The following is a 22,211-nucleotide window of genomic DNA, read 5'->3' on the forward strand; positions in this document are numbered from 1 at the left end:
GGTTTATGCTTCATGAAAAAAATAGTTTTTAGGCCAATTATAATTTTTTTAGCATGCAGGATGACCTACATTACACACAGAATTGCATAACATCTTTATGATTGCTAAATAGGAACCTAATTCCCCTTATTGGCTTGGCACACAATAATAGTATTGTATAAAACAAAATTACTGGGAACTATTTGAATCAATTTCAACAATGTGATATTATCCACAGAATTAAGGAATCAGACTTTACCCGGCCAAATGAGTGCCCATTGGAGATGTAGGAGGCGAATGCATAAGTCTCTACAGCTGATAGTTTATTAACTTGTTAGATTAACTACATGATTATAAAAATAAAGCATCAACTCCCAACCAGCGGACAACATAGCAGCCCAGCAGGAAAGGTCTGGCTGGGACAGCAACCTTTTGGAATTTCCTGAACACTGCAGCAAATCAGAGTTGGGACTGCTGCTAGAATGAAAGAAAATTATAGAGACCATCTACTCTGGGGGTATGGAAAATATACATCCAAGGCGCATTTGCAATGGGTTAAAGTCCAAAGAGAAGGATGTTATCTGTTCCTGTACCAGGAAACAGTGAGTGACAATACTGGCAACAGGTCAAGCCACAACCGTTTAACTGTTTATTAAACTTGCACACCTGCCTTAAGTTATGGGCTTGTTTCTCCATTATCTTGCTTTGGTGCAATATCCATAAACCTGGATGATTAAGATCAATGCAATTCTAAAGAAAATGTGAATGTATTTTTGAATTATAGAGTTAACATTAGGATTATAACTATATAAAGAACTATGGCCTGACAGAGGCTAGGGCTGAGCAAAAATTGTTACAGTCGTTTTTGGTGTTGGAAAGGGAGATTTATAATCTTGGATCTCAACAACCTTATTAAAATGCGTGGAAATCAACTCTGCAACTGCGCAGAGGCTTTGCCTTTCCTTGGACAGTCATTTGTCTGAAATAATAATAGCCTCCTGCTTGAGCTGGGGGCTGGACTGGAAGACCTCTAAGGTCCCTTCCAGCTCTATTCTGATTGATTGAAAATAAAAATTCTCATTCCGATGACGGCCGCCCCATTCGTGACGCGTTTAGCGGGCGGGCCTCGGGGAGGGGAGCGGCGCTGGCCTGAACCGAAGAAAAGCCGTTGAAAATGTCCGCGGGCGATCGCGGTGGTTGGCTGCCCCCGCGCGCGCTAGACAGCCCGGCCATCCGTACGGTGGAGATGCACGCGGGAGGGGAGCCGCTCCGGGTGGTGGTGCCTGGCGGTTTGGGACTGTTGGAGCCCGGGCCTGAGGGGCCTCTCCTGAGTCGCCGGCGTCGCTTGCTGGAGTCCCCGGACCTGGACGCTGTGAGGCGACTGTTGATGCACGAACCCCGCGGACACCGCGACATGTACGGCGCCCTGGTGGTGCCCAGCGAGCTGCCCGAAGCCGCCCTGGGAGCCCTCTTCATGCACAACGAGGGCGCGAGCCCCATGTGCGGCCACGCCGTCCTTTGCCTGGGCCGCTTCGCCCTCGACTACGGCCTCTGCCAGCCCTCGCCTCCCCCCGGCGAGACCGCCGTCACCATTCACTGCCCCTGCGGGCCGGTCAAGGCTTTTGCGTCCTGGGACGGGCAGCGCAGTGGAAGCCGCGTCCGTTTCCACAGCGTGCCTGCCTTCGCCGCGGCTACCGGTAGGGATACGGTGGCGCTACTCTGACCCGCTCTTGGACCGTCTCCCCACTTAAGGCATCATGGACTTCTGCTCCCAGCATTCTTGCCAATAGCCGAGTTGGCTCGGGGATTCCTGGGAGTTGGAGTCCACGGGTGTGGAAGATGCCTGAGAGACGTCGATTTTTTCCCTTAAATGTCTATGGAGTTTCTTGGTCATCCAGGTCATGGTTGTCCCAAAAGTGCTTTTTCAAGAGGCAACTGCACTTTCTCTTTTTTTCTTTGAAGACATTTTGCTTCCTTATCCAAGAAGCTTCTTCAGCTCTGAAGCAGCTTCTTGGATAAGAAGTGAAACCTCTTAAAAGAAAAACCAGAAAGTTTTTACTGTTAATTGACATTTTAAGAGCATGATGTATTTAAGATTATATAGCTGCTCATCTCACATGACTCTAGGCAGCTCACAACTTAAAACGACGAAGATACACTTGCAATAGTGGCAAATATCTGTAGCTGGAGTGTGGGATGATACATTGGTATAAATTAAAATATAAAATCCTAGGAAAGTGTCGGTTTACAGTTTAGCAATACAATGCAACCATCTTGCAAGCTTCCTGTGTCCCTAGGATGCTTTTCAGGCTTCCAAAGATCAACAAGACTGGGACCAACGCAACTTTGTGGGGGATACAGTTCCAGAAGGCAGGACAACAGAAAAGGCTCTCCTGGGTTCTGTTGAATGGAAGATGCAGCCTCTAACCAGGGGTGAAATCCAGCAGATTCTGACAGGTTCTGGAGAACCGGTAGTGGAAATTTTGAGTAGTTCGGAGAACCGATAAATACCACCTCTGGCTGACCCCAGAATGAGGAGGGAATGGGGATTTTGCAGTATCCTTCCCCTGCCACACCCACTGGAAGTAAAAAAAAAATGAATTTCACCACAGCTTGCAACATGCCCCTTCTGATGGGGACAGATAGATGTAACAGGCTTTATAGGTAATAACCAGCGTCTCGCAACCAGAAGCAAATTGGCAACTAATGCAGTTTGCAAAACTGAGGTGCAATGTACACTGATCTTGAAGTACACATAACTTCCTGCACCATCACATTTTGTACTAGCTGCAGATTTTGGATGCTTTTCAAGGGCAGCCCCATCTAGAATGGGTTACAACATTTTATCTGGGAAATGACCAGGATTTGAGTTTGAGTTTGCTATCTTAGTCAAGGCCGCCAACAGAAATCCACTGTTTTTCCTTTTTGTGAAGAAAATAAGCATTAAATTCAAATGGAAAGAAGGTGGTGTTTAAAATCTGTAGTGTTTAAAATGGCTAGAGAAAGAACTTGATTGTTCCAAATGTTAGTAATCTTTCCCAATTTACTAGCTGTATATATTGCCATTATTAGAACTGAGCTAATTTGTCAACTTCAGTTTCTTGGTTTTTATTCAGTGTTTCTAAAATTGTGGTCCTCCTAGGACCTCAGAAGTTTCCCCCAAGATCCTCTTGGGGATCTGTGGTTAAAATTGTTTGCCATCATTTGTTGAAAAATAATACAATATGATAGTATCAGATATGTCAGCTTTAATTTTTTTTAAGATAAATATCAATAAATGTAACACATACTAACAAAAGTCTTTTGGGGGTCCTCCATTATTTATAAAAGTCCTGAGAGAAAATGGTTTAAGAAACAGGTATAAATGCCTCTATAAGTTATTCTTATACATAGCTCTCACACTCCTCCCTAAAGGACCATAGGAGCTAAATACTGAGAGTACAGTAAGGAATCTTATTTCAAATATTGGCATCATTAATAATAAATCAAATTATTATTTGGTCACAGATATAAATTTTAACTGATATAAAATGGTGTAGCTCAATTGGAAAATTGAAAGCTTGCTTTCTGACTTGCATGTTTTTTGTGATTGATAATGTAAATCTACTGTAATTAACCTCTTTTCTGCTATTCCTTAGGCTTTAACTTTGATTCATGGAAGGAATGCTTCTCTGTACTACACTGCTTCTCATGATTACCTTAGTGAACCTGTACGTTTTGTTTTTCAAATGCATGTAGATCCCTGTATTAATCAAATCACTCACAGTTACCCCCATATATGTTGTGTCATTGTGATTATAGTTATGCCATTTGATTATAGTTCCTATAATCACCACGGTAATTTTTATTTACTTTCTGCTCTTGAAGTTCTCTGTGAAGATGAAATACCTTGTACCTCAGTAATAATTTAGAAGTAGTATATAGTATCCTTTCACCAATGTAATTTCCTCTAAAAATAAGGTTTAATAATGGCACTAATAAGATTGAAACTGGAAAAAGATGACAAAGACACAAGAAGGAAATATCACTATATTTGGGGAATCTTCATATATTAGTTGTAAGGAAAGATGGGAATCTAGATTATAGATTTTTAATGTCCTTTTTTGGGTGTGGTTGCCTTAAGAATAAACTATTGAACAAAATAAATGTAAAAATAATAACACTGATGATATTTAAATAGCCTTTATCTCTTCTCTCTTCCTTCCCTTCTTTTTTTTTCTTACTTGATTATCAGATATAACCATTGATGTTCCTGGCTATGGAAAAGTCGTCCTTGATGTTGGCTATGGGGGTGCTTTCTATGCATTTCTCAGTGCTGAACAATTAGGCCTTGATGTATGTTCCTCAAAAATTAGGGATCTTGTAGCCGCAGCATCTGCAGTAACAGAAGCTGTAAAGGCTCAGGTACATTTGACATGGCTTTGTATTGTATTTTCTAGCTAAATGCATCATTTTGTAAATCAGTGAGTTGTTATTTGAAATGAAAGAAAAATGTAATTAACTTTTTCAAAATACTGGCAGCAGATGAGAAATACTTTTTCCAGAATAATAATATATCAAATAACTTTGCTTTAGAAACAGATTCCTGTACTCTGGCCATTTTGAATGATTACAGTGGGAGAAATAGGAACAAATGTAAATTGGGGAATTAGATGCCTGAATCATAAGCTTATTTAACTACTAACTCTTGGGGAATGTTAGAAGATTGCTATTGGTACAGTAGCTACAGTTCTTTGATTTTTTAAATCTATTGATCAGTCACCCTTGACTTGATGGCTTTGTATTTAATCTTTCAGAGCTCTTCTTATATAGAACAATAGATCAAAATTTAAAAATTCCATAGTTCCAACAAAAGCTGAACTATGGTATATTCAGTTATAATTCAGACTTTGACTAGAAGGTTGCTATATTAATATTCTGATATCTGATTTCTTTTTTTAATACAAATACAAAACCTTGCTCACAATATTTCCAACTAGTTTTTCATGGAAGAAATTTCAGTGAAGTACTCAAATCTTTCCTGAGTAGGGACATTGATACTATGTGAAGGTCTAATTAAGCAGTTAGAGTTAGATCCTTTCTCTGTTACATTTAACAAATGTCTCTAAAACATTTTGTTTCTTCTAGTTCAAAGTTCACCATCCTCTTATTGAAGATATGGCTTTCATTTATGGAACTATACTGACAGATGGCAAAGATGAATTTAGTGATGAACCTACAAGTAATATATGTATATTTGCAGATGCACAGGTAATAAAGCATGCATGAGGAAAGACTCTGAGCTTTATCCTAAGATCACAAAAAGTAGCCCTTAATTGAGTAGCCCTCAACTGGATCCCTGTCCACCAGAGTCCTAGAATAGCAAGGGGGGGGAGATATAAGTACCCATCATGACTTTTGCTAGAGATGGGGAATATGTATCTGCAATGTGAAAGGCAGGAGAGCCAGACTTGAATGTCTGCTTTTATACATTAAAAATTCTATTTGTCCTAGAATAAAATCAATACAGAATGTAATTTGACTGTGGTTGAACAGTAATGTGGTTGAACCTAATCATAAGAATTTATCTCCCAACAATTCTATGCTCGAGTTTTCTATTCTGCCAAGAAAAAAAACTTGTATTGGCACTGTCATTAAAGAAGAATGGCAAATTTGGTTTTAATTAGTCAAGTATTGCCGGAGCCTGTTTGGTCTATTAGTTAAGGCACCAGGCTAGACACCAGAAAGCTAAATAGACATTGGCCGGGTACTCTCTCAGCTCAAGATGTGAGGCTAAGACAACAAGTCAGTTGGTCAAGTTTCCCCCCACAAACAATGGATAAATATTTGGTTGATCTAAAAAAAAAGGCTTGCAGGAAAATCCCAGGAAGAAAAAAAATATATTGCAAGAAAATAACAATTCCTGAAAATTTACTCAATTTCAGATTGCTCTTAAAAGAAAGGCCAGGAAAGTGACAGCACTAATAATGTGCTGGGATTCCCAGCCAACTGTAACTCCCACTTGATAAGTTCAAAAAGCAGTGAAGGGAATGTTGTGGGGAAATTCAATGCTAAACAGCAGAAAATGGTTGGAAAAAGTTGCAGAAGGGGCTTGCAATGGTCCTTTGAGACAGAGGTAGGTGTGTAGCTTCTTTAGTTTCTGTCTATAGCAAGCCTCTCTTTAGCTAAACAAAGGAGCTATAATATCTGTTCAAACCAGCCAGTGGTTTCCCTCATTCTGGCTGGACAGGATTATCTGGAGGGCTAAGGACTTTGAGTATGATTCCCCAGCTTTAAATACTGAACTACAACTTGTAAAACCCACCCAGCATGATGGTTGGTATTGAACTTCAATATCTACAGTGTCATTGATATCTCCCTTCTGCACAGACTTTATAAAGACAGAATTCCAATTGTATGGGCACCAACACTCTCCATATTAGTACTGAATAATAAGATGAAGTCAATATTATTTTAGGGGGGGATTATTGTTATCGTGCAGACATTTCATTACCCACCTAGATAACAACTTCAGTACTAGAGGGAGAGAAATTTGCTCTGTTTATTTACAGGAGATTGCCTGTCACTGTATTCTTACCCAGTCAGCCTTATTCTAGGATGTTTTAATCCTAAACATAATTTTTCCCAGCATATTTTAATTGGAATGATGAACTCCAAAGGGAAAGTAGACAGTATAGATATGAATACCTGTAAAGATGAGTGAATAGGCATAGATAGGAATATAATTGTTGATTTGCATAATAAAACAATGAACAAAAATACAATAGGTCATATATTTCTAAAATAGGTTGATCGAAGTCCTACAGGATCAGGTGTGACTGCTCGCATTGCCTTACAATACCATAAAGGATTAATTCAACTGAACCAGACCAGGACCTTCAGAAGCAGTTCAACTGGTTCCTTGTTCACTGGAAAAGCAATAAAGGCAAATACCAAACTTTTATTTATTTGGGGGGGGGGGGGAGAGTAGTTTGTACAGGTTATTTTTTTTAAGAAAATATGGAATTAGCTGACTGAAAGGGTTGCTTTTCCTGATACCATTAAAGTGAATTCAAAATCTACCTCAGTTGGGATTAAATTGAGTCGATTCTTCCTCAGAGTTGTGGGAGTCGAGAGCCACTTGCAAAACAGAACTTTGTCTTTCTCTGAACCCCCATCCGTTTTGGGTAGCCTTTCCTGAAGATGAAGGAAAGGCCTACGAAGCATTCCGAAAAATTTGCCATGGGTTGCAGCAGGATCTAGTATTAAGAGGAATAGTTTTGTAGGAACAATGTAAGAATCCCAACTTGGATTTTTTCCAGCTGCAGCCCAATGCAATTTTTAACATTCAGAGAATAGGAAGCAATAGGCAGTGAAGGAAAAATATTACGGCATGAGTTTACTTTAATTTCTGGTTGCATAATATTGGGGATTGTCCAGTGTTGAAAAAGACATTTTAATTATTACTTAATATTTCATTCTGGGTATATAGGTCTCCTCACAAAACCTATTTGCTATTGCAAAAACCTATAGACTGTATTACTGAATTAATGAGCAGGCTTATTTTTTTAACCTAAAGTGCTTGTTTTTCCAATCCAGGAAACAAAATGTGGTGAACACAATGCTGTTATAGTAGAAGTCTCAGGAGAATCTTTTTATACCGGAACATCAATTTTCACTCTTGAAGAAAATGATCCATTGAAATATGGTTTCTTTCTCAAGTAATTGCTTCCTTAATAACTCTGATGAAAAAGATGCATCTTTGTTTAGTTATCTATTATAAAATCTTTTCTTGGCCAATAGGAACATGATGGCAGGGTAGTAAGTCATAAATATTTTTTCTTGGCATCAGAAAAGACTTTTAGGGGACAAATGCAGTAGGAAATTAGAATAATTTATGATGATTGTTAATAAACTTGTGACAGCAAAATGCTGTAAGTAACAATAAATTAGAATTGCATTAGTAGTTAGGTGTTTAATAACAACTTACAAAGAAGTTATTCAAAGATTTCAGAGAATAACTTCTTTTTTTGAAATGTGGGAATTTTCTTGCTAGACTTTGTGTGTATGTAGGGGGAAGGATATCTATTTGAATGCAGCATGGATATTAATTACAAAAGGTTATTTTTTTTAAAAAAATGAAAATCTTAAAGGCCTTTATTGGGATTATCTCATTAAATTCACTGATTCAATGCTGAATAACTGCAAATTTGTTTCCCCCCCCAGTTGATAATGAAACAAGTTTTTAAAATCTATAACTGAGTATACTGTTAAGACTGATGGCCAGCACATGGATTTATTAAATGAAATGCAAATAAAAAGATCATTTTTGTTACATTTTAAGTACATACTACTGCTAACCCACCCACTTATACCTTAAAAATCTGCAACTCCTGATAAGAGCTGTGCCATGCATTGCAATGGAAGTAGGGAACCTGCCTTACGCCAAATGTGGCTGAACATCTATTTCCACACCTCTCCGTGTTGGCCATCCTCGCTGAGTTCCTGGGAGGTTGTAATTCATCTGGAGAGCCAGAATCTCTCTGCCTGAACCAGAGAGTATCAGATTAGGCAAGGATGATAGGAGGATGGACCACTCCATTGCTACAATGTAGTGGATGAGGAAACCCAACCAAGGAGAATTTGAGATGTGATTCTGTGGTTTTTCCCCATGATTTTTTAAAAATGGTCATTGAGAAACATAATGCAGAGACCCACAGTTTCAGATCCTGCAAAGTTAGAAGACTGAAATCCTGTTTTCTCTGCATTTGTTCAGTCACTCCAACAAGAAGGGGTTGGTACTTCTGTTCCAAAAGATCCTTGTTCATGTTCTGACAAACTGAACTGGGCTAATATGGTGGGAATAAATAATTTTGCCATAATTTTGCCAACTGTTGGGGTCAGCAGAGATGGTGTCAATGACTTTTTTTGACTGGTGGATTGTAAAACATTTAAAGGGGCCACTTGCAGCCCTGCCAGGTCGCCAGTCAGACCTCGGGATGAAGTGGGAAAGATGCAAAGTGGGGGTGGGAACTGCAGCGGTGCTTTCTGCCCTGAGCAGCCGTCGGATGGGAATAACATGGTTTCCCCGGGCAACCATCTGTAGAAACGTCAGCGGCCCTGAACGTCTCTTGCTCCGAAGAGGAGCCAGCCAATTCAGCGCACCACACGGCTGGTTTCCATATGGCGCCCGCCGAGTCCGGGTTGGCTGAGCAGCTCGGCAAAGGAATCAGCGAAAGCTAAGCATCCCCAAACGCTGCCGCCGGTTCCACCCCTCCCCGCCTCAGTCTGCCCGGGAAGGAGCTCGCATCCCCGGGTGAAGGAAAATCAGGCAGCGACCCAAAACATCCCCGTAGAGTTCCGCTTGCCTTCCAGGTTGCCGCGAGACGTGTGCAGGGCCGAAGCGTGGTCCGCGAGGCGCTTTTCCCAACTGCTTCGCAGACGCCACTTCTCCGTCCCCCAAATGCAGCGGGAGCGCAGCCTTCCAGGGCTCAACGGGGCCGGAGCCACGTAACCGCGCCGAAACCCAACACGACGCTCATCCCGGGCGCCTGAAGCGGCTGTTGCTTCCCACCGTTCCCCCTTGGTTCTCGCCTTGCTCGGGCTGGGGATGCGCCTTCCTGCGCCAGCTGCCCATGGAGGAGGTGACCTCGGTGAGCAACGCTTCTGCCGCACCCGGCAATGGAAGCGCGGGGAGCGGGCAGGGAACGGCGCCTTCGGACCTCGTGGAGGAGGCGCGGTGGGGCTGGTTGGGGGCGGCGCTGATCTCGCAGGGCCTGTTGCTTCTCACCATCTTCGCGCTTTCTACGCTGGGCAACGGCGCCGTGGTGGTCATCATCGCCCGGCACCGGCAGCTCCGGACAGTCACCAACGCCTTCGTACTGTCGCTGTCGCTCGCCGAACTGCTGGACACCCTTCTGTGCCTGCCCTTGGCCTTCGTCGGCCTTCTCAATGGGCGCCCACACGGGAGCTGGATCTTCGGGCGCCGCCTCTGCTTGGCCAGCGCCACCCTCCACGCTGGCTTGGGCATCGCTGCCACCCTGACCATGGCCCTACTCTCCTTTGACCGCTACTGTGCCATCGTACGCCAGCCGCTGCATAAAATGGGCCGCCGGAGAGCCACGCAGCTCCTGGTTGCTGTGTGGTTGGCCGCTCTGGGCTTCTCAGGGCCTTGGTACCTGCTGGCCCAGGAGGAGGAGGAAGAGGAGGAGCAGCCTGTTGGGCCAGGCCCCGCTGCTTCCTACCATTGCATGTATGTGTTGCCTTGGGGCTCTTCCCATTTGGGTCCCCCTTATAGTGCCACTTTGATTGTCCTCTGTTATCTGCTGCCCTTTGCCCTCATGTGCTTCTGCCACTACAACATCTGCCGGGCGGTGCGACTGACCGAGAGCAGGGTGCGCCCACTCACCACTTACGGGCACCTCCTGCGTTTCTATGGTGAGATGCGCACGGCCACCACCGTTCTGATTATGATCGTCTCCATCATCTGCTGCTGGGGCCCTTATTGCATATTAGGCTTGGCTGCTGCCATGGGACATTTCTCCTTTTCCCCAGCCATAGACACTGTGGCAAGCTGGATGGCCTGGGCCAATGGTGCCATCAACCCCCTCATCTATGCCACCCGCAACCCTAACATTTCTCTTCTTCTTGGACGCAATCGGGAAGGAGGCTATCGGGCTCAAAAACCTGTGGCTGCCTATTTGGCAGCTGCTCAGAGTCATCGGCTGGAGAGCAAGAACCGGGCAGCATGCTATGCCAGCTATGGGCATGGCAGTGGGGGCAATGTAAGGAATAATCTAACCTGCTCCAGTCCAGGCACTGGTAGAGAAGTGGCTATGTGGGCTTTTAGGAACCCAGCAGTACTTTTCTGCCGTGATGCGCAACCTGGTTCAGCATCTGAAGTGGGCTTGACACACAAATCAGGCAATGTTGATACTTCCCTGTGAATCAAAATGGCTACATGAATTGGAATTAATTTGGTGACAAAACCTATATTAATCAAATGTATGTTACCTGATGGGGAGAATAATAGATCTTGGAAAATGGGCATGTGAAGCAAAGGGATCAAATTAACTCCTGGTCTTCTGAAAAACTTCTGCTTTTTAATGGCTTATTATGGCAATTTGATTTCTGCTATGTATGGTCTCCTTGAGAGCAAGAGTTAAAAGCTATAGGCAAAGCATGAAATAAAATGGGTAACATTTACTAGGTGATGATTTAACAATGCTATATGGCTGTATCCATAAGACTACTGACTTGCACACTAGCCAAGCACATGTTAAACTAGTGTGTTGTGTGAACTACAAAACTGGATTGAAAAAATCAGGGCTTAATATGTGGGGTAAACATAATCTGTGGGAACTAGCCAACTAGCACTGAGCTAAAGGATAAATCAAGAATGGACATTCTGGAGAAATTAGAGATGTCTCATTCGCAGAATAACAAAAAAAGAGGTGAATCACTTGGGAAAGATGAGCATTGTAAGATCACAGTACTAGACTAGGTATGTGAAAGAAAATATTACTCATCATTAAGCCTGCTGTCACAAACACCGTTGAGTAAGCTGGTCTGTTGATGATGAAGTAGCATTTTCGTAGTAATGAAATATCACAGAAAAAATGCACTTCTAAAATTTACCCATTTGTAGTGTGCTTTTTTTGACAGTTTATTGCTAATGTACCTTCAGAAAATATTTTGTGTAGTTGAAAATAAATATAACAATATCCAGCAAAAATTTGAACCCACTGATTAAGCTTCCAGAGATTTCAATGGAGACATTTGCAGCACAATTCTATGCCTGTTTTCTCAAAATCCATATGTGTATTAATTCTCATTGAAATCAATGGTACCTGAAAATTGCTTAGGTGGATGATGCCATTTTTAGAGTATTTTCTTTGAACTCTTGTACTGGCTAATATCAAGTCAGAGTCAGTTGTAGTCTGGTGTCATCTAAATCAGAATGAATGAATGAATGAATGAATGAATGTTGGACTAACCTCTAAGAGTACATCTAGACCTGTAATGCTATGATTTTTAAGAACTCAAATTCCTATTTGCGACATTTTTGGATTTACTGCACTGCAATTAGTTTGGAGTGAACCAGGGGTGGGTTTCAGGCGGTTCGCGGCAGTCCCCACGAGCCGGTTGGTCGGCGAACCCGGAAGTAAGTAACTTCCGGGCACGCCGAAGAGTCCACCTGCCCGCCCACGTTTCTTACCCTGTTTTGACGAGTTCTGCGCTTCCACGCATGCGCAGGACGCATACAGCGCCTGCGCGATTCTCCAGGAGCAGCTGGAGCATCGCACAGACGCTAGTACGCATGCGTGCACTGCGCACGTGCACGAGGACGCCGCCGGCCCCGTTCCAACCGAACCGGTTGGAACGGGGCGAGAAACCCACGCCTGGAGTGAACCATGGATTTTTCCACAGAAGCATTTTTTAGCCTTAGTTTTACATAACACAGTGTTCATTATATTGAGAACTTCATTGAATGGATGGACATGATTATGAGTATTCTTCTTCTAAACTGTCTTCATCTTTTATCCCACTTCATTTGCACTGTACTTGATGAAGCTTGACTAGGCTGATCTGAGCAAGCTACAGCCTATAGATACAGGTAGTCTGTGACTTACAACCATTTGTTTAGTAACTGTTTGAAGTTTACCACTGCGCTGAAAAAAGTGACTTTTGACCATTTTTCACACTTAAAAAGGTTCCCGCATCTCCATGGTTACATGATCGAAATTTGGATGCTTAGCAACTGGTACTTATTTATTGCAGTATCCCAGTGTGTTTGTCTGTGTGTGTGTGTGTGTGTGTGTGTGTGTGATGAGACCACTTTTTACAACCTCCTGACAACCAAAGTCAATGGGGAAGCCAGATTCACTTCGCAACCTTGTTACTAACTTAACAACTACAGTGCTTCACTTAACAAATGTGGCAATAAAAAAAAGTCAAAACTCACTTAATAACTCTTTTGCTTAGCAACAGAAATTTTGGGCAAAATTGTGGTTGTAGGTCGAGGGCTATCTATAGCTGCCTATTTTTTTTATGAATTACAGTAAATGCCATAAAATAAACACTGATCAGGAAAAAAAAAACCTCTGCCTACTTATTGAGCAAAAGGATCTTGCACATTTTGACACATTTGTGGAACGGTGTTGAAGAGAGCTCCACAGTTCAGCATATGGTTCACCAATCTGCTTCTTCCATTGAGATAAATTAGACAGCTGCTTAAAAAGGTGGCTTGCCAAATGCACGGAAAAGATTCTATGTCTGCAACATTGGAGACAGACTTTGAGTGGCTGTAGAACCCAATGTACAAATAAATCTGCAAATGGGTTGTATTTGATCAGTTGTGGATAGAACACTGCAACTCTGCTTTTCCCACTGTGTTAAGAGCCTTGTCTTTTGTTGGGTAGTTTGTCTGGAAATCGATTTTTCTAACTAGATTGTTTGGAAAAAGAAAACCACTGAAACGAGGTTTAATGTGACACTGAGGTTTTCCTATACCTTATTGCTTGAGAGTCCTATTTCGGGTTTTTCCTTGAAATGTATTTGAACTTCATTCAAGAAAAATAGCTTAGTTTTGGTATTTTCTGTTACACATCTTTCTGCTACGTTCTTCAGTTTCCATGGCTGCCTGACGTTCTTGATCTGAAAGACTGGGAGGAGTTATTTTGGGTTACATTAGAAGTAAGGGAGGCTTGCAAACCAGTGGTAAAATTCAATTTTTTTTTACTACCGGTTCTGTGGGCATGGCTTGGTGGGCGTGGCAGGGGAAGGATACTGCAAAATCCCTATTCCCTCCTCATTCTGGGGCTAGCCAGAGGTGGTATTTGCCGGTTTTCCAAACTACTCAAAATTTCTGCTACCGGTTCTCCAGAACCTGTGAGGACCTGCTGATTTTCACCCCTGCTGCAAACCTTTGATGGATAATTGTAAAATGAAAGACAGGCTATTCACATATACCCTTCACCACACCAAACTCCTCTTATGCCAGTAACCAGGGTGCTGGCTTGTCCTTTAACAAAGAAATTTCAAAAGTAAATCCTCCTTCATCAAATTGAATTAAAATGTGGAAAAATGCATCTTTTCTACAATTCGTGTTCAGTTTGACAGCATATGCACACAATGGCAGTTGTGGCACCAACTGCAACTTGGTGTTGCAGTTTTAAATATAATGTCTGGATGTTGTGGGAAGATTTTATTGCCAATGTAATTGTTCTCAAAAGAGGGCCAACATGGATAAGCTGAAATATGTAGCTACAGGTTTTGTGAATATTAGCTCTTGCCTTTTTCCTTTTACATTTTTTTTCTTTTCATGAAGACAGTGGTAAGGCTCTGCCTCCCCTACCTCCCCTGACTGCACGTCACTGGGTTCAAACAACCATTATTTTGATAATGGTGGATGAGGAATGAGAGAAAGAAGCTGTGATGAATTGATCTTGCTCAACAAACACTTTGAATCTCTTGCTATCCTCATTTTCCTGCTGCAACCTTTTACATTAATCAACAAAGGTTTTTCTTTTCCCTTCCTTCAGCAGGAACAGGATGCACATTTTCCACACAAGACTAATCCACAAGATTCTTTAGATGGGCTAGACAGAATCCAACATATCTGAAGGAATTTGAGGCATAAAATGGTTGCAGCAATTATTTGGGATACATATTGCATGGTGATTGAGACCATAAGCTACATCATTTTTACTCAAGTGCTTACCTTTTATATAAATGTGTCTTGAGAGTTGCCATAAGTTCCTTGAATGGAAAGAATTGGGATGGAAAGAGAAGAGAGCCCTAGTCCTTCCATTGTTCTATTCCATTATTCCAGGGGCAGTCACTGCAAATGTTTGGCTTGAGGGTGTGTGAGGGACAGCAATCTATTACAAGCAGAATTTTAATCATCCTTCATATACTTTAGAGATTCACTACATTGATTATGCGATAATACTATCAAACATCCACATCTGCTTATCCCAGGTCCTTGGGAAGGACTCAATAGATGGATAAAAATGCTAAATCCACGGTGAATATTTGGCTGACTGTGACAAATCATAATAGCATATCTTCCCAAAGGTGCTTTTTCAAGAGGCAACTGGACTTTCTGGTTTTTCTTTGGAAATGTTTTGCTTCCCTCTAAGAAGCTTCTTCAGTTCCGACTGGATGGTGGTGGGGAATGGAATAAATCCAGTCAGAGCTGAAGAAGCTTCTTGGATGAGAAGCGAAACGTCTTCAAAGTAAAACCAGAAAGTCCAGTTGCCTCTTGAAAAAAAAAGCATCTTGACCTGGATGACTGAGAATCTCCATAGACATAATAGCCGGCACCTTATGATGTCCTAGGTTTTGGGGAAGAACTTGATGGGTATGAAAGCCAATCACCAGCTAAAGAACTGGCAGGGGGACTTCAGATTGTTGTGAAGAGATAATAACAACTTAGCAATTTATAAATATGTATGCCATCCGACTCTCACTGACTCTGGGCATCTGACAACAATCAAAGAAATTACAATGAAAATCAATAAAAGGTGGCAAGTGTGACAGGCCAGATGATATCAAGGGATCTCTCCTTTCCAAAAGGCCTGGGTGAAGAGCCAAGGCTTCATTGCTCTTCTGGGAAAATGTTCCAGTGAATGTTACAGCATCTATTTCCAGGGAGACATACATGTTGAATTGCTGCCTGCTACAGCAATAAGATTAGTGACATTTCATTGTCATGCAATCAATTGTTGTTTCCTCTTTTGTTACTTCATCAAATGCTGGGTTGTAAACACCAGGAGGGCAAAGACACTTGAATCAACCCAGGGGTGGTATTCAGCCGGTTCGGACCGGTTCGAGTGAACCGGATATTAATTTTAATCTGGTTCGCGGAACTGGTAGTTGCAAGGATTAGCTGACTCGACCTTCCCCACCCCACCTCTCCCAGGAGTTTCCACGCAGACTTTTCGATTCAAGGTAAGTGCAGGGCCTGTGCAGAGTCTCTGGGAGGGTGAAAAACGGGCCTACTGAAAGTACCGGATGTCCGGAAACACATCTGTTTTGGTCCTCCGGAGCCTGGAGGAGGCTGTTTTTGCTCTCGCCGGAGGCTTGAGGAAAGCCTCTGGAGCCCGGGGAAGGTAAAAACATCCCTCCCCACCATGGTGCAGGAAGCCGACTAACCCATGCCCCCATGGCCACGCCCACACAGCAACCGGGAGAGAGCCATTTGCTAAAATTTTCAATCCCACCCCTGCATCAACCCTATTGATGAGTGTTGTTATTAGTATAGATAATTGATTATTAAAAGGCCCAAATGAACTACAGGTAGTTCTCCACTTACAACAATTTGTTTAGTGACCGAAGTTACAACAGCACTGAAAAAAAAGTGACTTACGGCTATTTCACACTTATAACCATAGCAGCATTCCCGTGGTCATGTGATTTATATTCGGATGCTTGACAAGTGGTTAATATTTATGACTGTCGCAGTGGGCCCGGAGTCAGCTGACAAGCAAACTCAATGGGGAAGCCGGATTCTCTTCCCAACGGTGTTACTAATTTAACAACTGCAGTGATTCACTTAACTAAACGTGGTGAGAAAAGTCATAAAATGGAGCACTTAACAAATTTCTCACTTAACAACATAAATTTTAGGCTCAATTATTGTAGTAAACTCAAGGACTACCTATATTTTCCAAAAGATCATCAGGGCTGAGAGATTGTTGCATTCTCCAGTAGATGGCAGTGCTGTGTTTTGTTTTGTTTTTAAATAGAAGTGGTATAAACCAAGCCTATATAACCTTGTTTCAATTAATTTTCTTCTCTCCATTGGGGTACACAATCTTCCAAGTCTTCCTTCAGCCAGCCCAGAGGATTCTCCTGAGAAAGTAAAGGAAGTTATGGAGGAAATCAGCTCATTTTTTACATGCACCTTTCTCCTCAGCATGGGCTGAAAGGAAAACCTCAAGAACTTATGTGAAAAGCCCCAGGGATACATTAAGCAGGGCCCCTAGGTTAAATTTACAAACAGAGAGTTGGCAGCTGTTCTGTAAGCAAGCCAGAAAGAAGATTTGATCCCAGGTCTTGAGGGTGTCCACGGCCATATCAGCCTTTTCTTCACTCTTGAGATAAGATGTACCAGGTTTCACTCTGACAGTTCCACTCCTGGCCCCTTGGTCTTTAATCAGGGGAGTAGGATAAAGTCACTGGCTTCATACACTACATATTGTTTGCACTGCACATCTATCCGGTCAAGCTAGTGTTGGAAGAAATGTCCTTCTTGGTTCAGTTCCAAGTGGGGGAAAAGACACTGGAGACATGGAGGCTGCTTGGAAAGATGGTTTTAATGGTGGACAGGACCACGTGGCTTGAGGTCCTGGGGAAAAAGGTGATTCCATGCTTCAAGCTGTTGGGTGAAGAAGAAAAGAGGCAGAGATGCTGAAAGTACCTGGTTTTATGCCCTCTCTGGGCTTTGAACCTGAGCTTGTATTCTGATTGGTTGTCAGACTCCCATGGGGCCATACAGGGCAACTCTGTAGGCTGTATTTTGAGTCCAGGTTTGGTTGAGCATTGCTTCTTTCCAGGTGCCCTGTGGTGAGATGGGTAAAAGGCAAATACTATCATGCCTTAATCCCATCACCTTGGAGCTGAAGGAGAGAGGTCTTTGTTATGTAGAATAGATTGGTTCAGGCCTTTTAATGGCCCATTGACAAAGGTGGGGGCTATGAAGAATGAGTCTATTTCCTGCCTAAAAACATGTTTCTCCATTTCTTATCCAGGGAAATATAATATTCTGCCTTTTCAATATTTCCCAGGATATTTCATTCTTCTAGGAGAGTTTAAAAAAAAAACTTTCTACAATGGTTTAATGATGGACAGGACCACATGGTTTGAGATCCTGGGCAAAAGAAAAAAGGGAAGAGATGCTGAGAGTGCCTAGGTTTTATGCCCTCTGTTGGGCTTTGAATTTGAGCTAGTGTTCTGATTGGTTGTCAGACTCCCATGGGGCCATGCAGGGGTAACATTGTAGGTTGTCTGTGTCCCAGGCTTGGTTGAGCCTTGCTGGGTGATGTTGCAATGAAGGGGCTTTGAGCAATTCCTACTATGGCTTTGCCTGAAGGAGGTAGATCTTTGTTATGTAGAATAGACTGACATAGGCCTTAATGGCCCATTAACAAAGGTGGGTGGGTGGGGGCCAGGGGAGGGTTCCTGCCAGTTCTAACCTCTTCTATAGAAGAGGTTCCACAAATCTACCGTGCCGTTTAGAACCGGTTCCAGCTCCCTCCCCCCACCCATCTGCACATCATCAAGATGAAGAGTGAGAGGAGGAATTCTGGGAGTTGAAGACCACAAGTCTTAAAGCTGTCAAGTTTGAAAACCCCTGGTGGTTTTTTTGAAAGGATTAGGGGTGCAAGGGTCTTGTAACTTGACAGCTTTAAGACTTGTGTGCTTCAATGCCAGAGTTCCTGAGCCAACATTTTGGTTGCTAAGCAAGAGCATTGTTAAGTGAGTTTCACCACATTTTACATGTTGGCCATGCCCACCCAGTCACATGGCTGGCAAGCCACTCCCACCCAGTCACATGGCAGGCAAGCCACTCCTACCCAGTCACATGGCCAGCAAGCCACTCCCACAAAGCAGGCCACACCTACAGAAGAGTTTCTAAAAAAATTTGAAACCCGCCACTGGTGGGGGCTGAGTTTCTTCCTCCCTTTTAGGGGAAATATTCTGCCCTTTTAATATTTCCTAAAATCTCTCATTTTTCTAGGAGAGGGGTCAATGCTAACTTCCTACACTAACATTAGGCATCTCGCCCTACAAACATGGGCGAACATACTGTGAACATTGGATTTGTATTTATAGAGGATCCAATAACATCTGCAGCTTTCCTTGACTTACTACTCAAAGACAACTTTGAGTTGCCCTTTAGAATTTCTAGAAACAATCAGAATTGTGTAGCCTTTGCAATTGTTTTCACTTGGAACTCACCGGGAATGTGCATGGTTCAAAAAGGATTTGAAAGAAGTTCTTGGGGACATTGTGTGAGTACAAGCACACAGCATCCCTCTGTTAATGTAAGCAGCCTTTCTTTTTCATACTTTTTCATGAGCTGATGAAATATTGTTGCTACGAAGAATCCACTTAAATCAAAATGATTGGGCCCCTTTTTCTCAGGTTCATAAAATCATAGACTCGGATTGCAAAGTTATAGAGTTGAAAGGAGATACCAGGAGCATCCAATCCAACACCCCTGTGGAAATTTGGAAAAAAACCCACCAGTTTATTGCAGAGAGGAATTGCGCTCATGGGAGAGGCAAGGCGTATCTTCCAAAACATGTTGATTATGTGCACAGAAAGCTCTTCTTATTGCTTCTTATCTCCAGTTCAGAGAGACACTTGGCAGCAGAGAAAGTCTTCCAGAATTTAACAAGGGATCTGGAAGGCATCAACTGGACTTGCCAATGGGACATTGGTGTTCCTTGTGCCTTACAGAACATATGCTTTACTTACACGTTGCCAAGTAAATCAGGAAAAAGTTCTGCTTGCTTGGGATTCTGTATGACTAAAGCAAGACTGATGAGCTAGTAAAGGCAATGACCTATGTCTGTTCTTAAAACAGCTTTCCTTAACTCAGCATTTGCTGATGTATGGGAATTCCCAGAATTCTCATAAAATATGGGCTACAATAGTTGTGACTTCTGGGGAAATTTACATATTTTAATCCCAATGTGTCTCAAGAACAAGAGTTAAGAAACGTTGATTTAAAGCAAATAATGGATGGAAAGGACGTTTTCTCATTGGTAGGTAGTGATTTTTCTAAACAAAAATTATAATAGATGTTACCAATCACATTATTATTTGCCCAGTGAAAGCAACAGTGGGTTGGATCTTTCATATAGTTGCCTCTGCCAATCCAGCCATGGGGGGTGGGGGAGGGAGGAATGAAAATAATTTTAGCTTTTCTTTGTTCTTAAGAACTTGATAGTCTTTGAACGTAGAGCCATTTGAAATCAATGTGAGGCCATTATCTAAAGTTTATAAAGTTTATCAATAGATAGATGAAAGATTATGATAATAGATAGGTAGGTAGGTAGCTAAAGAGAAGAAAAAAATTAGGAAAACTGATAATAATATGTAGGAATTATACACCTCAAAAGACAATATAGGTAGTTATGCTTTATTTAGTGTGATGCTGGATTTTAATGAATGTGCAGTTTCTTCTCTGCATACCAAAAGGATCTTAAGAATTTCTAAATTCTTATAGGGCATTTGTGGAAAAGGAACCCATAATTGGTTATAAGAAAATAAACTTACCCAGAATCATAAGTCTGGGTGAACAAATACAGTTGATAAAATAATATGCATGGGGACATGAGATCAGGGAAAAGGATTCCAGACCCTAAAGTCATCATTCAGTGATATTGATAGACTCTAAATAATGTAGTACAGTTTGGAATGATGAATAAAATTTCATTTTGATCCAACTGTTTTGGAAACACAACCAGAAATTTGCATAGAGGCCATTTCTATGATCTAAATAGATCTGAGCTCACACTAAGAAGAAGGAACAAAGCTACATTAGGTCATATGGTTTATTGTAAAAGTTTATTGAAAATCTGTTGGTTGGTTGATTGATTGATTAGATTTGTAAGGTCTCCCAATTAAGAAACAAACTGTAAGAAGCAAGGATTTTGTTTTCTCAGCAATAAGTCCAAATGCTTATGTCATAGATAGAATATCTGTAGTTTCAGCCACAAAATATGTCTGGCTGTCACAACTGTTGTGCTAGTTGGGTTCCTGCTGTCATTAGTGGCAGGAAGTTAAACAACTGGATCCCACCCAGTGTCTTGATCCAGATCTCTTTGTTGATGGGACACAGTCATACTGCTATATTCCCACTGCTAATGGAAGAGATATATGTAGCAATAACATGTAATTGATTATAGGCAGTCCTCAACTTACAGCTATTTGTTCATTCAAAGTTACAAAGGCACTGATGGTGACTTATGACTGTTTTTCATACTTATGACTGTTGAAGCATGCTTTGTCAGATTCCAAGTAATGCATCTATCACAAATTGAACTCCGAGGCATTTCGTTTCTCAAAGTAAAAATTTATTTAGATACACCATATTGGCACTAACTGGTGGAAAGCCAGTATTGAATTTCCCGGGCTTTTCACCACAATATAAGTTTCAGATTCTCAAGTTTCCAAAATGAACTGTCAGATTGTCCAACCAAGATGGGAGCAGGTTGCTTGGTGACTTCTCCTGTCACCCAGCCATTGGAATGTCCTTGACTCATTGGCTAGGTATGATGTTATGACTGAAGGGTCTATCTCAGTGGTGGGACTCAATTTTTTTTACTAAAGGTTCTGTGGGCATGGCTTGGCTTGGTGGGCATGGCAGGGGAAGGATACTGTAAAATCTCCATTCCCTCCCCACTCCAGGAGAAAGTTACTGCAAAATCCCCATTCCCTCCCAATCACCTGGGACTTGGCAGGCAGAGGATAGATGGAGGTGGGGTCAGTCAGAGGTGGTATCTACCAGTTCTCTGAACTACTCAAAATTTCTGCTACTGGTTCTCCAGAACCGGTCAGAATCTGCTGAATACCACCTTTGGTCTATCCTCCTTCAGCTCAACTATGTCAAACTGAATTCCTATTAGAATACCCAAAGATGCAAACAATCCCACATCCAAACCTTGTGGTCTTGTAACTAAAATTTAGACGTGTGGCACCCAGAGGTGGGTTCCTACCAGTTTGCACCTATTCGGTAGAACCGGTTCGTCAAATCTACCGAACCGGTTAGAAGAGGCTCCACCAGTGGACCCGGAAAGCAGGCTACACCTACAGAAGAGGTTCCAAAATTTTTTGAAACCCACCACTGGTCCTTGGATATGATTATTCTACACTATCATGCTCATATTTATAAAACTCAGTGCCTCTGTGAAAGGTAAGGATGACTACTGCGTTTGTGGTGCAATCAGAACATTGCTTGTGTTGAAGTTGTTTTAACGCAAACCAAAGATGCCTTTTAAAAAACAAGTTTACATCATATTCTTATGCATGCCAGTGCTGTGTGTGAGGTAATTTAAAGTGGTTCTGACAGGTGTCATCGGCATCTTCATATCCGGTCACATGGGCAGCAAGCCACTCCCACAAAGGAGGCCACACCCACAGTAGGTTCGAACAATTTTTGAAACCCACCACTGGTGGCACCTGATATATATTTATGATGGGTTGCAGTATCCTGGGGTCATATGATCACTTTTTAT

The 22,211-nt window shown here is 42.1% G+C and overlaps 2 protein-coding genes across 2 annotated transcripts; both read left to right on the top strand.

The window, feature by feature from the left end:
* Positions 1-1,017: 1,017 nt before the first annotated feature.
* On the top strand, positions 1,018-8,089 carry L3HYPDH (trans-L-3-hydroxyproline dehydratase). Its single transcript, XM_032235929.1, has 5 exons — positions 1,018-1,676; positions 4,214-4,383; positions 5,107-5,229; positions 6,767-6,904; positions 7,558-8,089. Exons 1-5 carry the CDS (start codon positions 1,154-1,156, stop codon positions 7,681-7,683), a joined length of 1,080 nt encoding a protein of 359 aa, XP_032091820.1. The 5' UTR covers positions 1,018-1,153; the 3' UTR covers positions 7,684-8,089.
* Positions 8,090-8,378: 289 nt separating this feature from the next.
* GPR135 (G protein-coupled receptor 135) lies at positions 8,379-12,105 on the top strand. Its single transcript, XM_032235919.1, has one exon. The coding sequence runs from the start codon at positions 9,594-9,596 to the stop codon at positions 10,902-10,904; it is 1,311 nt and encodes a 436-aa protein (XP_032091810.1). The 5' UTR covers positions 8,379-9,593; the 3' UTR covers positions 10,905-12,105.
* Positions 12,106-22,211: the final 10,106 nt, after the last annotated feature.

The sequence above is a fragment of the Thamnophis elegans genome, chromosome 1, assembly GCF_009769535.1.
Source record: "Thamnophis elegans isolate rThaEle1 chromosome 1, rThaEle1.pri, whole genome shotgun sequence".
NCBI lineage: Eukaryota > Metazoa > Chordata > Lepidosauria > Squamata > Colubridae > Thamnophis > Thamnophis elegans.